General features: G+C 45.0%; 1 protein-coding gene across 22 annotated transcripts in view; it reads right to left on the bottom strand.

Moving 5' to 3' along the window:
- The window catches only part of MAGI1 (membrane associated guanylate kinase, WW and PDZ domain containing 1), a 573,273-nt gene extending 558,449 nt beyond the window's left edge, over positions 1-14,824 (bottom strand). For 13 of the 22 annotated variants that reach the window (XM_081071390.1, XM_081071399.1, XM_081071382.1 and 10 more), the window contains exon 1: positions 13,864-14,824. In XM_081071390.1, coding sequence (XP_080927516.1) covers positions 13,864-14,176 — 313 coding nt within the window. In that variant the 5' untranslated portion in view covers positions 14,177-14,824. The remainder of the gene's footprint in view (positions 1-13,863) is intronic. The other 9 variants (XM_081071379.1, XM_081071397.1, XM_081071400.1 and 6 more) reach the window with 1 other exon arrangement.
- Positions 14,825-15,303: the final 479 nt, after the last annotated feature.

Below are 15,303 nucleotides of genomic sequence, written 5' to 3'. Positions count from 1 at the left end.
GTTAATGCCTTCTTCTCACAGGTATCTTCCTTTGAGATAATTGTTTCACATGGAGTTGCTTGAGCTTACATTTTTTGCTAAAAGGAACCTCAGAAACAGATTCACATAGCTTACAAAAGCCACGCCCCTCCTTCCGTATGGCAGTATTTTCCCACAGACTTTTTAGAGAGACAGAAATAGACAACAACGACATAAATTTTTCCTCCCTCGGCATCCTATCTCTCTGACTTTTCTCTTATAAATGATAGTTGTGCAATGTATCAATACGAAGAGAACACCCTGCGCTTTCCAGAGACCTTTTACATACCCTGAGGTGGTACTTAACTGGGGTTTGCACCACTGGCCTGACCCACTATGGCTAGACTCTTCTGTTCACCAAAGACCGAAGCTCGGGAATTTTATTAAGGATCTCCCGTCCTAAAACACCATGAGATATAAGATGTTCCTGCTACATGTAATCCTGAAGCATTTCAAAGTGTCAAACAGAAGCCAAATTTCAAGCCGACTTGGGGGAGTTGTGGGAGCCTCAAAAGTGATGATCGTAATGAAGAAAGTGGATCAGGGCAAACAGCAGCTAAACTTGACAATAGACCTTAGTTTTGTCTCAGATCCGAAGTCCTCAATTACATATAGGATTTCCGACCTAAAAAGTTGAGTTCCTAGACAGTCTATTGGAATGTTCTTATTTTGATGTGGGTATGGAAAGAGAAAAGGGGACAAGGGAAGGAGAGAACAGAAACAGTCCAAATCCAAACCTATAGCAAAATCTGCACTCCATGTTGGTCTTCTGTGGCCAATCGTATAGTTTTCATTTTCATAGAAGCCCTTCTTTGCTTGGTTCCTTGACAGAAAAACTGCACTGACTGTCCCTCTAGTCTGAATTACCTGAGTCCCTTTCCCCATCCTAGTGCTGCCAGCCTGGCAGCCAACACACATTATGCAGTGGCAGAACAATGTAGCACGCAGGCAGGAAAGCAAGAAGGGCTGCATTGGTTTTCAAAAAACAAAACTACCATATAACACTGTCCCTGAAAATCAGATCCCACCAGTCTTAGAGGTGAATTGTATTCTGAAAACATCCACTCTTGCAATAAAGGTAAGGGTCCTAATTTATCTATAGAATGTCCAAACAAGTCATGTTATTAGAATTTCCCTGCTACATTTAAAAACTTGTGAAGAGATATACATAAAATTCATTCATATTTTTATTTGTAAAGCCATACATTTCACAGTAAAAATCACCTCAGAGCAGAGGCTATATATAATATTTCCAATACATATTCATATCAATGTCATCATCAAGATGCCATTTTGCACCCAGTTCTAAGAGTCAACACACCTGGACAATGAGACAAAATATTCCAAGAATTCTGATCAGCTGTGAAAATACACCCTCTCCCCAGTTCCTCACAATTAGGATGGAGGAGTTGTCACCAGGTGGGCCCCAAATAAAGTTACATGGACTAGAGAGACAAACTAGACCACTTCTGGAACTTACTGTTCAACTTGACGCACATTTATTTACCTCACTGCAAGTCGGTCGCTATCCTGGGCCCTGAGAATACAGACAAGAGTAGGAAATGTGATCTGCTCTCGAGATGATGTGCGAGAGACGTCAAGTGAGAGAGACAAACACATAAAGAAGAGGTTGCAAGCTTGTTGCCTGAGGACCAAATATGGCTCCCAGATGTGTTTTCTTTGGTTCATCCATGCTTTTGAAACAACTTTGAACCAACGTTTTTAAGTTGACTAAGCTCATTTTTTTAGCAAATTCAAGCTTCTGGATTCCCTTGAAAACTTGAAAAATCTGGCGACACTAGGCCAGTGTTCCCACATGACAGCAACAGGCTGAAGCTGAGCACTCCCTTTGAACAAGACCTGACCTTCCAGCTTACCCCAGCCCCCATGGCTCCCTAACGTCTGGTAAAATACCTACTCAGTGTCTCAGTTTTTGGTGACTATCATAAATTAACAACTCCAGGGCTAGGTAGTATCTGGTGTAACTAACATAAGTGAAGAAATACAATACTCTCACATCCAGGCTACAAGTGTTTCCCCAAAAATAAGACCTAGCCAGACAATCAGCTCTAATGCGTCTTTTGAAGCAAAAATTAATATAAGACCCGGTCTTATTTTACTATAAGACCAGGCATAATATAATATAATATAATATAATATAATATAATATAATAATATAATACCGGCTTTTATATTAATTTTTGCTCCAAAAGACGCATTAGAGTTGATTGTCCAGCTAGGTCTTATTTTGGGGGAAACAGGGTATGCCCTCTGAAGAGCACCGTAATGGTACATATTAAGTCTTAAAAAGATAAAATTCATGTGAGCTGAGAGTTCTAGACATCTCTCTGAAGAAAACATCTGAGGAAACTCACTAAAATATATGTAGAAGCATATTCATCAATGTGTTATGAAAAATAAGAGGAATGAAAACAACCTAAATGTTTACCCTCAAAAGCATGCTTTAATATATTACAATACAACCAAAAATTGATTCCCCAGCCACTGAAATGGTAAAGTAGATATATAGATAGTATAGGAAAAAAAAGGTCCATGATATATTGTTAGGCACAAAGAAAAAGCCCACTAAAACAACATATATTGCATGATCCAATTTTCATAAGAAAAAGGCCCTCCTAAAGTATATCCAAAAAAATAAAAAACCCACAAATAATATACGTTTGTGTGTGTGTTATATATTTATAAATATAAATGTCTGAATAAAAATAGGGTGTTAACACATGTATTTCTCTCAGATGAATGAGCAATGTGGATACATTTTTCTTCTACATTCACATCTTTCTGTGTTGTTCGCGTTAATTAAATGAGGGAAAAAATCAAATTTCACCAGAAATTTCAGAAAAAAAGAAATAAGCTGTGGAAGCACAGACCAACTATGGATAGTGATGAACAGACATACAAGGTACAATATTATTTGAGATTTTAAGATTAGAAACCAAAAACATAAAAAACCCACATGCTCAAACACCAACGAAAGTTCTTTTTTAAAAACTTGATCTTGACTTTTGAATTTTTAACCAAGTCACACAGACTTAAACAGGCTGATAGCTGGAGGAGGAAATGAACAGGCTCTCCCTATCAGATGTAAATTCTAACACTTGGCCAAGAACCCAGGTGGGAAAATACTGACTATTTAAAGCAAGCGGAAGGGATGCCTTTCATGACCACATTACATAAGAATAGGTTCACTCCCTGCACACATCTGGTCAGAATAAAGACCCTCCACAACCTTCAACACAATTAATTCAATATTTTCTCTACAGTTCAAAATGCTACAACAACTGCAGACAATCGCCTTAAATCATCACGGAAAAGTCAGACATATGATTAAGTATATTTAATATGCCTTAAAAATAAGCCACGGATTTTCCAGCCAATACGATCTTAGGCAAGGATTTTTTTATTTATGTAAAAATTATGCCTACTTGTTACCCTCCAAAGAATTCAATTCAACAGATATTGGTTGAGCACCTGCAGAGGGCAGAGATTACAAAGAGCTCAAAAACAGGGATGCTGCCTGAAGGAATTCAAGAAACACATAATCCAGTACAGAAGACTGGAAAATCTACAATTATAAGGCACTATTGTCACCTGAAATGCCGATGTGTGGAGGGAGAAAAAAGAGAGAGCACAGAGAGGGAGGAATGCACAGTGTCCGTGAGGGAGATCAGGGAAAACAGGAGGAGGTCAATAAGCAGAACTACTTGAAACTATGTGGCAGCACACTGTGTCCTGGTCAATAAACACTCTGGGGGTCCATATTTAATTTCTAGGACTGTCTCTCGGGGCCGCCAGGCATGCTGTGCTGTCTCAGGTAGCAATGGTACAGCCTAAAAGAGGTGCACCCACACTGACCCCCACAGCAAAAGGACATGGGGCTCCCCGCTATGGAGTCAACACATTTCTAGTGCGGAAACTGACAAGAGAAAACTTCTGCAATGTCCCAAATTAAAATCACAGCAGACAAGAGGGTGGAAAGCAGAGATAAGGGGAATTAATCAGTGAACAGCCACTGGTGGAAACCAACGAAAAGACTGCTCCCATTCTTGAATGTTATGTTAAAACAGAATCAACTGGCAGCTATTTCAGTTCTGATGTAACAGGAATAGCCGACCACCAGAGGCCACCACATCTTGCTTGGGCACGAACTTTCCAGACTTGCCCACCAATCCAAAAGCATCAAATACTTCTTTACAGACTTACACCTACCCCAGAATTCCCTCTGCTTCCTCTTCTCCCACCCCCTTTATCTATAGCCAAAGTAAATTCTTTGGAAGCAAGTTACCTCTTCCTTCTCCAAAACTCACTGTACATAAGACCCCATCAATCACAAGATGGCAGACCTGTACGTCTTTTCCATCTAGTTCTCTAGCGCTGGTGGTTTAGACTGCACGCCCCAGGACCTGGTTCTCTTTCTGGCAGCATGTGGCTCAACAGACCCTTTCTTTCAGGACAACCTTCAATCTTGAAGGTCTTTGTTTCACTAAGCCTAGGATAAGAATTTTGGAACCAGGCAGATCTAAGCTGGAATCTCACCTTTGTCAGCTGCCTGGAGGACAGGATAAAATACCTGACCTCTCTAGCTAATTTCCTCGTGGCTAAAAAGAGAACAACATCACCTACCTGGGTACAACCCTAAACCTGGGCTGTCTGACATGTGAGAAGATCAACAAATTAAGGTATAATTATTAGTTTCCCACTCCTAACTTGGATTCCCAGTCTCAACCATAAAGTTACACCTTAGAGCAGGGTTTCTCAGTCGCAGCCGTATTGCCATTTGGGGCTAATAACTCTCTGTGTAGGGCTGTACACTGCATTGTAGGATGTTCAGCAGCTTCCCTGGCCTCTATTCCCTAAATGTCACCATCACTCCCCTATCCTCAGTCATAACAACTAAAAAATGTTTCCAGACATTGTCACCTGTCCCTTGGGGGGGCAAAATCTCCTCCGTTGAGGACCATTGCTTAGATGAACTCATTGTTGGGTTCATCAATACTCATTTCTCAACTGAAAACGATCCCAACTGCTGTGATGTAGGTATTTCAGTAAGCACTACTTAGGTGCCAAGCAAAGGACTAAGTGTTTTACATACATGTTCCCATTTAATCCTCACAACCACACTATGAGGTAGGTATTATTCTCACTTTCAACTGGAGGAATTAAGGTTCTGGGAGGTTAACGTGCCCATGGTCACTCAGCTGAGAAGTAGCAGAGCCTGGATTTGAACCCAACCAGTCTCATAACACCAAGCTCCACTACCTCCCCAGACATTCCTGATCTGGGAGCCCACGTAGGGTGCCAGGAAGATCAGAGGACCTCAGTGTCAAGTTCTCAAGGATTATCCTTGCTGGTCCGGCCTGTCCAGGACCCCCAGGAAATAGAGGGAGGACCTGTCCTTCCTCGATGCCTTTCTGTAACCTGGGGCCTGGTGATAATCATTAGAATCAACTGTCACCAGTGACAATGTGGGAGAAGTTCAGGCAGCTCAGGCCTCCACCTACACATGGTGAGGTCTAGAGGTTTCCTGCTTACTTGTCTACACTAATCCAGCCCAGCCTTTTAAAAAAGCAGCATCTGAATCATGCAGAAAACTGAGTGCTTTTTCAAGACTTGAAAACTCTCCAGGGAACTATGTACCACAATCTCCATCTCTCAAGAGATTCTTCTCTTCCAAGTGCTTTCAAACAGGGAACACTGAAATGATAACAGAAGCCAACATTTATTGAGCACTGACTATGTGCTCGGCCCTGTGCCATGTGGTTTCCTTAACTCTCCTCATTTTATTCCTCCATCCACACTAGGAAGTAGGTACCATTATTATCCCCATTTTCACAGGGAGACATTCTGGCGCCAAGAGGTGCAGCCTCTCACCCTGGGTCATGCAGCTAACAAGCAAAAAAGCCTGCCTTCTAACTCAGGCTGGCCTGAATCCAAAACCTGTGAATCCACAACACATCAAGAAACTGGTACTTACGGAACACCTTACAAGCAGCACTGCACTCCTGCTAACACTGTATATTGCAATAATTCTGAAACATGGCTTATAATCAGGGAATAATTGCCTTTTAATTGCACCATCAAGCCACTGTCCATAAAGAGCTTTGAATGGTGTCTCATAATGGGCTGAAAGATTAGCCTGATCATGGAAAACATAACTGCATCCCATTAAAGGTGCACCAAGTGCTCTGCAGGCAGTAATGGTGGGTTGACACCTCAGCTGTGAGTGTAATTCTCTTATGTAACTCACTGTCATGACACTGGAGACGGTAACACAGAATGTCTATGCACACAACTGACGGTACCCAGAAGACCCTCTCACAGCTCATTTGAGGCTGAGAGAGCTGCAAGGTTCCCTGACCGACTCAACACGGTACTGCCCTCAATCCGTGATACGAAGACCAACTGCAGCAGGCTAGCGATGCTCATTGTCTTCAAGAATATTCCTACATTCATCAGATAAACTCTACTCAGCCCCAGTCAGAGACTGCAAACGTCAAACCCTTATCAAGTTTGACATGATCCATCACAAATTACCTGAATGGTCAGACTTTCAAATATCGGAATGTTCAGAGGCAACAAAGCTCAGGAGAAATTTATTCTAATTCTAAATTTGACAGTGGATGTTCAACAAATACTTGAGCAACGACCATGCCCCAGGCACTATTCTCAGCACTTGGGAGGCAGCAGGGAATAGGATTAACAACATCCCTGTCCCTGCCCTCTTGGAGCTTCCATTTCACAAGGAAGAGATAAAACAAGGAACTTACTTATTTTGAAGTTATTTACATACTAGAGAGTAAAATAAAGCAGAGAAAGGGGTTAGGGAATGACAAATGGCAGTGAAGTTATCATTTTAAATAATAGGGTCAGAGGAGGTGTCACTGAGGTGACATTTGGGAAAGACATAAAGTTCATGAAAAAGCAAGTTTCCCAGATGTCTAGGTGGAGATTAGCAGGCCACGGACGGGAGAGAGAAGAAATGTCAGGGACAGATCATGGGGGGCCCAGCGGGTCACTATAAGGACTTTGGCTTTCACTCTGAGATAGGAACTATAGAAACCACTGTAAATAATGGATTACTTACGAGAGAGAGAGAGAGAGAGAGAGAGAGAGAGAGAGAGAGAGAGAGAGAGATTGATTTAATCATAAAGACATTGTTCAAATTACATTCCTAATTTTGCTACATGCCTTCAGACAAGTTGACATCCAGAAGACATTGGACCCTCCCTAGGACATTTTACTATAAAGCAGAAGTCAATGATAGGTATGTCCTTGACATCCATTGGGGTTCAGCTATGAAAAAAACAAAACAAGCTCACAAGAAATGCTCATGGAAGCAGACATCCATAGGATGCAGTAACACAAAGCTCCAGTGTTACCAGGGATTGCTCAAGGTTACAGATCTCAGCGTATGAGCTGCATGAAGACAGACGGGAACGCAGTAACCTACTTGTTTAGGATGGGAATGTCAGCCCTTAACGAATTTGACAGCCTTTATTCTCAGTGTATACAAAATCAGTATATCCTGTTACACATATACACAAACTCAAGGAAGAGACCACTAACATCAGATACTAGTGTTCTGCATTAAATAACCATCGTTTATAAAGCAACATCCTTCATGTAAACCCTTGTGGTAAGGAGATGTCAGAATGTTTTCGCTTATAAACCACTTAATTCCCTTTGGTGGATACCATCAATTCTGCCATCCAAAACTAGCTGGAGAATAAACGCCAACAAACGCAGTGAGCCAACTGTATGCTATTGCATCATAAGGTCAAGTTAATCTATTTTTAAATAACACAGCCATTGGCAATGACTGGCCACTGGAAACAATGCACAAGTTGGGTTGCCTGTCCTTGCATTATTTTTTGTAAAAGCTGTGGAATGTTCCAAAGTATAACCTAAAAATAGCCTTCGGAGAGTGGTCTTTTGGCACCAAGAACAAAAACAGATTGATTTTTGAAAGTTTAAGTTAAAAAAAAAAAAAAACATGAACACAAAACACAATTTAAGAGCAAAAAAAAAAGGACAAAAATCAGACTTTTCTGTAGCAAAGATCTGATTTGCGGTTAGCTGGGAAAATTGAACACAGAGAGACGATGCTGTAAGACAACGGGGGTGAAATGTCATTCTTAGGGATCTGAACAAAGAGCAGGTCCCTCATCAACAGAAAACAGATAAACCCCTTACCATCCTGCCTGCTGAACATCCGAAATTTCACTTCTTAAACTCCAGTCAGTTAATAGGCAGAAACATTTAAATGTAATTCATTAAAGCCGTGTTGGTCATTTATTTATTTATAGTTCAGTATAAATTAGACACAGGGAACCAGCTGAATGGAAGATCCGGTGATGAGAAAATGAACACATTATGATCCTAAATGAGAAGAAGTAAAAAATGAATAGGGTGAAAGGGGGAAGAGAGGTTGCAGATGGTCTGGTATGTGCTCATCATCTGAGGACGAAGCGACACGGCAAAATTCATTCAGGCATCCAACATATTTTAGTGTGCGCCTAGGATTTGCCAATGACTATTTTAGGCACTGGAAAATCGAGAGGTGAACAAGTGAAGAAAACCTGTTTTCATGGCCCTTACGTTCTAGTGGGACAGGAGACAGACAACAAAGAAGAAACAAAAGGTAATGTGAGGTGCTGGCCTGGTGGCTCAGGTGGTTAGAGCTCCGTGCTCCTAACTCCGAAGGCTGCTGGTTCGATTCCCACACGGGCCAGTGGGCTCTCAACCACAAGGTTGCCAGTTCAATTCCTCGACTCCCGCCGCAAGGGATGGTGGGCTGTGCCCTCTGCAACTAGCAACGGCCACTGGACCTGGAGCTGAGCTGCGCCCTCCACAACTAAGACTGAAAGGGCAACAACTTGAAGCTGAACGGCACCCTCCACAACTAAGATTGAAAGGACAACAACTTGGGGAAAAAAAGTCATGGAAGTACACACTGTTCCCCAATAAAGTCCTGTTCCCCTTTCCAAATAAAATCTTGTTAAAAAAAAAAAAAAGGTAATGTGAAATTGTGACAAGACTATAGGAGACACAAAACTGGACGAGGGGACGGCACATGGCTCAGGGAGCAATTTTACAAAGGGTCAGGGGTCAGCAGAGTGCTGGGGCCTCCTCAAACTGGCTCTGGAGAACTGATTACATGCAAATCTTCCCACCTTCAGTTATGCTACAAATCAGGGTCTCCCCCCCACCAAAGCTGATTGTTAAGCACTTAGCAGCACACCGCCAGGTGAGGCGCTCAATGATGGTCTGTCTGAATAGACACTGAGGAGAGGAGTCAATCTTGTGACCATCTAGGGGAAAAGGAAGAGCAAGCCCAAAGACCCTGAAGCAGAGTTCCTGGGAAACCAAGAAAGACAAGGCACTGTGTTTTAAAATGACAACAGAATTATTTTGTTACAGAACTGTTGTTATATATTCCAATTCGTCAAAATAAACACATAACATCAAAACAAAGAAAGGCACAAGAACTATATTCAATCGTCTGTGGTCATAATTCCCTCACTACAGTGAGGGAAGGGCCTGGTGGTGGTGGTGTGGTTTTTTAATTGTGTCTTATTTATTGTCTCCATTCTGTCTCAAAAAAAAAAGTGGAAGGACACTTTTGGTTCCTGGGTAATTTGCAAAACCACAAAAGACACCTACAAAAATATGTAAGCATGACTTATAATATTACCCGTTTGGGAATCTACAATCACACCATTTTAAACTTTTGAAGTCTGGGTTATTCATGGAATTGCTGCATTTTGAGTGCAAAAGACCCGAAGGGGCACACCCACTTATTTTGGGCATAAAGAAACTTGGGCCCAAAGAGGGTGACTGCGGGTGACAACAGTACCAGCTGGCATACCTGGAACCCAGGTCACCTGCCTCATATGCTGCTTAGTCTCAATGTCAGTCTACAGCCCAGGGCTGTGGTTCTCAAAATTGAGCAGCATCAGAAATCACCTGAGGGCTTGTTAAAATCACCCCCAGGAGTTTCAAATCAGGGGAAGGTGAATCCTGGGAATTTGCATGTCTAACCAGTTCCCAGGTGAGGCTAACACCACTGATCTGAGGACCCTACTTTGAGACCCACTGACCCAGGAATTAGGAGTATGGGTCTTGGAATCCAACACAGCTGAGTTCCAGTTCTACTTCTGCCACTTGTATGACCCTTGTATGGAAAAGCCACCCAAACTCTCTGCACCTCAGTTTCTGACATCCAAGCCCCAGTATGAGGAATAAAGAATGAAATTGCCCATAAAGCACTAGCTTAGCCAAGGGACTGGCACGTTCTAAAGCAACTGCTTAATAAATACTAGCTACATCCCGTAGCAAAGTTTCCTTAATTACTTTTATTTCTTTTTCCACATACACTAGAATGGCTAAAATTCAAGACAGACAAGATCTCACACTGGCAAAGATATGGAGCAGCTTTATTCATACAGCTGTTGTTCAATAGCAAAAAAAATGATCAACAGTCCAAATATCCATTGATGAGCAAAACATAAACTGGTACATGTATACAATGGGGTACTATTCAACAATAAGACAGAACAATGAGGCACACAACAATATTAAACCTCCAAAATATTTTGTTGAGTGAAAAACGACAGACACAAAAGAGTACATACTGCATTATTTCATTTATTTGAACTTCAATAAAAGACAAAACTAATCCATGATGAAAGGAATCAAACAGCCTTTGCTTCTGGAGGAGGTGGGGGGAACTGACTGGAAAGGGGCATAAGGGGAATTTCTCAAGTGATGGAAATGTTCTATATCTTGATTTGGGTGAAGGTAACATGAGCATATGCATTGGTCCAAACCCATCAAACTGCAACTGAAGATCTGTGCACGTTACTATAGGTACGTATATGCTTATAAAGTATACACATATGCTTTATTACATATATAAAATAACATATTTTATATAGACTATATAGGTATATGTAAAATTTTCAGGCACCTGTGGCAAAAGACTATGGTTCTCCATTTAAAATGAACCAACTCCAACCTGGTAGATCCACTTAGCTTGATTCCTTCACAGTCCAGTCCTGCTTCATATAAAACCATTTGCTACAGACTATTTTGGTCTGTGCATCTTTCCAGAGAGCTGCAATAAGATGGAAACAGCAGAATTTTCTCCCACAAGGAGACCGTGACATTTCCATACAGACAGCACCCAGAGTGGCCCATGTCCCTGGGAGTGGTTAGCTCAGGGTGCAGACAACACAAAAGTAACACTTTCCTTTACCATGTACCAAGTATGAGCCTATCTAACATGAGCAGAACACAGAAATGAAGACACAGTAAGAGCAGTTCTATCATGTAATTTAAATATTCTCGATATAAAAGAGGGACCAGAAGACCAGTGAAACGCTTTCTAGTGCCATCTTTCTGTAATGAAGATGTTAGAAGAGCTAACGGTGCCAGTAATTATCACATGAAATAGTAGCTTTCACTTTTAGTGGATTCCAGCCCATTCAAGTGTCCCCATCCACATCTTTATTCTGTCCCACTACAAGTAGAACAAGTACATTTACACACACGTACACTCACCTGCTATGAACATTCCTGTGCAGCACACAGAATGGTTCTGGGTGAAGAGAAATAGCATAACACTTGGCGACACTACAGTTTCCTTCCAACCCACAGGTGTCTGATTCCAAACACACTTGATTATCTGACCAACCCCTCCTAAATTCCACTATGAGGCTGCAGCCCTGGGACAGTGCCTCCCAGATCTTTGAAAACTGGTAGGAGGAAGAGGTTCACCCCACACAGCACCTTGTGTTGCACACTCCAAACAAGCCCCCCCACAGGACCCATTAAACACCAGCAGATCCCTCACTAGATGATACCACTGGCTGTCCTTCCTCCAGTCCTTTCTCCAAAATGCCCCTGAACTGAGACCTTAAGCTGCTCCCATCAAATGTAGTATTTTCTCTACAGTTCTACCAAGTCCTGATAATCCAGGTACCGGAATTAAATTCATAATCCAGTTTCCTGACACTAAAAGCTAGACTTAGAAATAAATAAGTAATTCTCGAATTCAATTTAAATATAACAATAGCTACTCTTTATTGAGCACTTACTACTATGTGCCACGCACTGTTCTGCATACTTTCCATTTATCAGCTTATGTAACACCCTCAAGAAAGCCAGTTTACAGATCAGGACACATTCTCACAGTGAGTCTAGGTATTGAGCCTTAAGCAAAGCCAGGGGAGATATGCAATGAATGAAGCACAGTCTCTCCCTTTAACTAGTTTACCATCGGGTATGGAAATGAGGGAGGTGATCTAACTCACAGTTAGATCACTAGCTGGATGCTTGGAGGGCTTCTTGGAGGAGGTGTCCAAGTGGACAATGAGGACATAAATGGAAGGAGCTTTCCGTACCTATGCATCTGCCCCTCAGCTCCCAAAGCTAAAAGGCCTGTATATTCCCCTCTGGTTCCCTCCTCCCTGTCCCCTAACAGGCTTGTTTCCAAGACAGGACCAGCCTAGCCCTGCCCAGCCCTTTTTTCCTTTGACCCATTCCTCCATCTGCTGTTGCCCTTCCAGACCAGGAGGCACACATGGGAACTTTTCACCACACTGGACTTTGCCACCTCTTCTAGCGCTTTCCTGGGAGAGAAACTGCGTCATGGCACTTGGTAGTATAAGGCCTCCCTATAAGGGAATGGAGTCCTTCTCTGTTGGACTGATACAAGGACACCCCCTTCCTTGCCTACACCTGTGATGAAAGGGACTCCCCACCACCAGCAGCCAAAGGAGAGGCCATCACTCCTCTACAGGCTTTGGCGAGTCATCTGCTTCCACTCCCTCCTCCCACAAGGGTCAGCGCCCCCACCTCTCCCTCTTCAGTGCTTAAGGCTCTGCAGCAAGGGATCGAACCCTCAGTTTAGTATCATGTGACCTTGGCCAAGTAACTCAACCAATGTCAGACCCATTTTCCTTATCTGTAATATGGGCTTTATAAAAACAACTCATTCTCAGAATTGTGAATCAGAACAAGGTAGTGCAAGGAAAGCATTTTACACAGTCTGGCACGTAGTAAGCTAACAATGAATAGTAGCTCTCATCATCACCAAGAATGATATGGCGATGCTGGTGGTAGTGATGTTGGTGGCAGCATAAACTTGGGCTTGATTCAGGCTAAAAGAGAAATACACTTCCTTTCTCTCCCCCCCACCCGCCTCCCCGCCTCCCAAGTCTGGGGCTGAGCCACACGGTGGAGACACGCATCATCCATCTGTGGGGTGAATGCAGGCTCTTTAGGCGGCCGGCTTAGGAACCGTCGCGTCCGAACCCCCCTGGAGGGCTGGGGGGTAAAGGCGATTTTCTGATGGAGGAGGTCCAAAAACCATAAACCCTCTCCTTCCTCATACCCATTCTCCAGGTCTGGAAACAGACCAGTGGCAAAACAACACAGCACTGCGCCTGCAGCATCGCTCCCCCCAGGAGCCAGAGAGCCTCCGCTTGGCCTCAGCCTCAGTCCTCCCAACTCTCCTCCAGGCGCCGGCGAAGGTGCGCGGCACTTGGGGACTGAGATAACAGGTTGGCAAATCAGGCCTGGGAACAGTCTCCCCGCTTCCCGGCGCAAATCCAAGTGGGCGAACAACCCTCCCAGCGCAGGTGGGCACACAACCCGCAACCTCTCCGCAACTTTGTGTATTTCCCCACGGCAGGGCGCACGGCCTCAATTTCCCCTCTACGCTGAGCTCGCGGGAGAAAAGCGGGAAACTGAGATGGGGGTGGGGGAACCCGCAGGCCGCTCCCCTTTTCCGGGCGCCTCCGGAGGCGCGTCCCGTCTTACCTTGTCTGACGGCTTTGAAGGTGACGGCCTCCTTGCAGCTGTCGACGACTCCCAGCACGTCATAGCGGGGCAAGCCCGACACCCGGACCCCCTGCACCTCCAGCAGCAGCTCCCCCTCGGCCAGCCGGGGGCCCTCGCCGCCGCCGGGAAGCCCCGTGGCCTCGGCCGTGGCCACGGCTCCGACATAAGGAAACTCCCCGTTCTCCGCGCCCCCCAGCACCGTCAGCTCCAGCTCGCCCTGGGGCCCCCGCTTCACGGTGCATTCGTGAACCTTGCTAGTCCAGTGGTTCTTCTTCTGGATGGCTTTCGACATGACGAGTTACACCACTCCTACCCCAAAAATAAATAAAATGAGACAGGTGCCCCCGCAGCACAAGCCCCCAGTCCCCGCTGGTTCATGGGAGACACATCTTCCCAAAAATAACGCCGCGGGAGAGAGAAACTTGGTGGCCTCACTGCCCTGCACACACTCGCGCACTCAAGCCATCATAAAACAAACTTTCCGGGCTTCCCCGCGAGCCCTGCACTGGCGCCCACGAGCTTTGTTTGCATTCCGGTGCTTCTGGGTCCACGTTCCAGCGCCCGACCGTGCTCTCCCGGACCAGAGTCCACTCTGCGCCGCTTGAGTTTTGGTGGTTTGTTGTTTTTTTTTTTCCCTTCCTTCCTTTCTTTCTTGCCTCCTAGAAATGCGGAGTCTCCTCTTTACCTCCCGCCTGGCTCGCCTCTCCGCCGGCGGGCTGTTCCTGAGGGTGAGGGAAGCCCTTCCAGCCAGTTGCTGGGAGCCCTGGAGACGCGGTCGCGGGGCGGGGGTGGGGGTACCAGGGGGAAGTGCCTGCGGCCCCTTTAAGCAGATACAAAGGCTCGGCTTGTTTTGTTACAGTTCATTCTATTCCGCGCCGCGGAGCGCAGCGCCCGGCGAGAGAAAACGCACGCGCATGCGCCCCTCGGTCTCCAGCCGGCCGGCCCGCCCCGTCCCTCCTTCCCGAAGGGAGAGATTCCAATGTGCTTCCCGTTGGGTCCTAACACCGACGTTTATGGAGAAGACAAGTTACTCCCTTTCAATCACCCTCCTGATGCCTGCTTTTCTTTCAGTGCCTCGGACGCAGCAAATCCCTTTGGAGCTAGGGGGAAGCGCACGTGTTTTACTCCAACTGTTTGCAACTTTTGAAACATGCGCGATCTGGGTTTGGCATTTTAAAACCATTTTAAACAGGTAGGGGCTGGGGAGGCTCACACACTCAGCCCCGCGCTCACACTCACGCACACGCGCACGCACTCAGCGCCGGCCTGAGCCGCCTGGTCGCCCTTGGCCCGCGGCTGGCCACGCTGTCGGGCACTCGGCCCGGCTTGTCTACCGCCCCCGCCCCCACTCCGCCGCAGTTCCCGCTGCTGCCCCTGTGCGGGCCCGAGGACCGGGTCCTGGAGGGGCGGGGGCGGGGG

Source organism: Rhinolophus hipposideros (genome assembly GCF_964194185.1).
Source record: "Rhinolophus hipposideros genome assembly, chromosome: 14".
Taxonomy (NCBI): Eukaryota; Metazoa; Chordata; class Mammalia; order Chiroptera; family Rhinolophidae; genus Rhinolophus; species Rhinolophus hipposideros.
The sequence above is the reverse complement of the archived record's forward strand: the minus strand, read 5'-3'. Positions and strand labels throughout refer to the sequence as shown.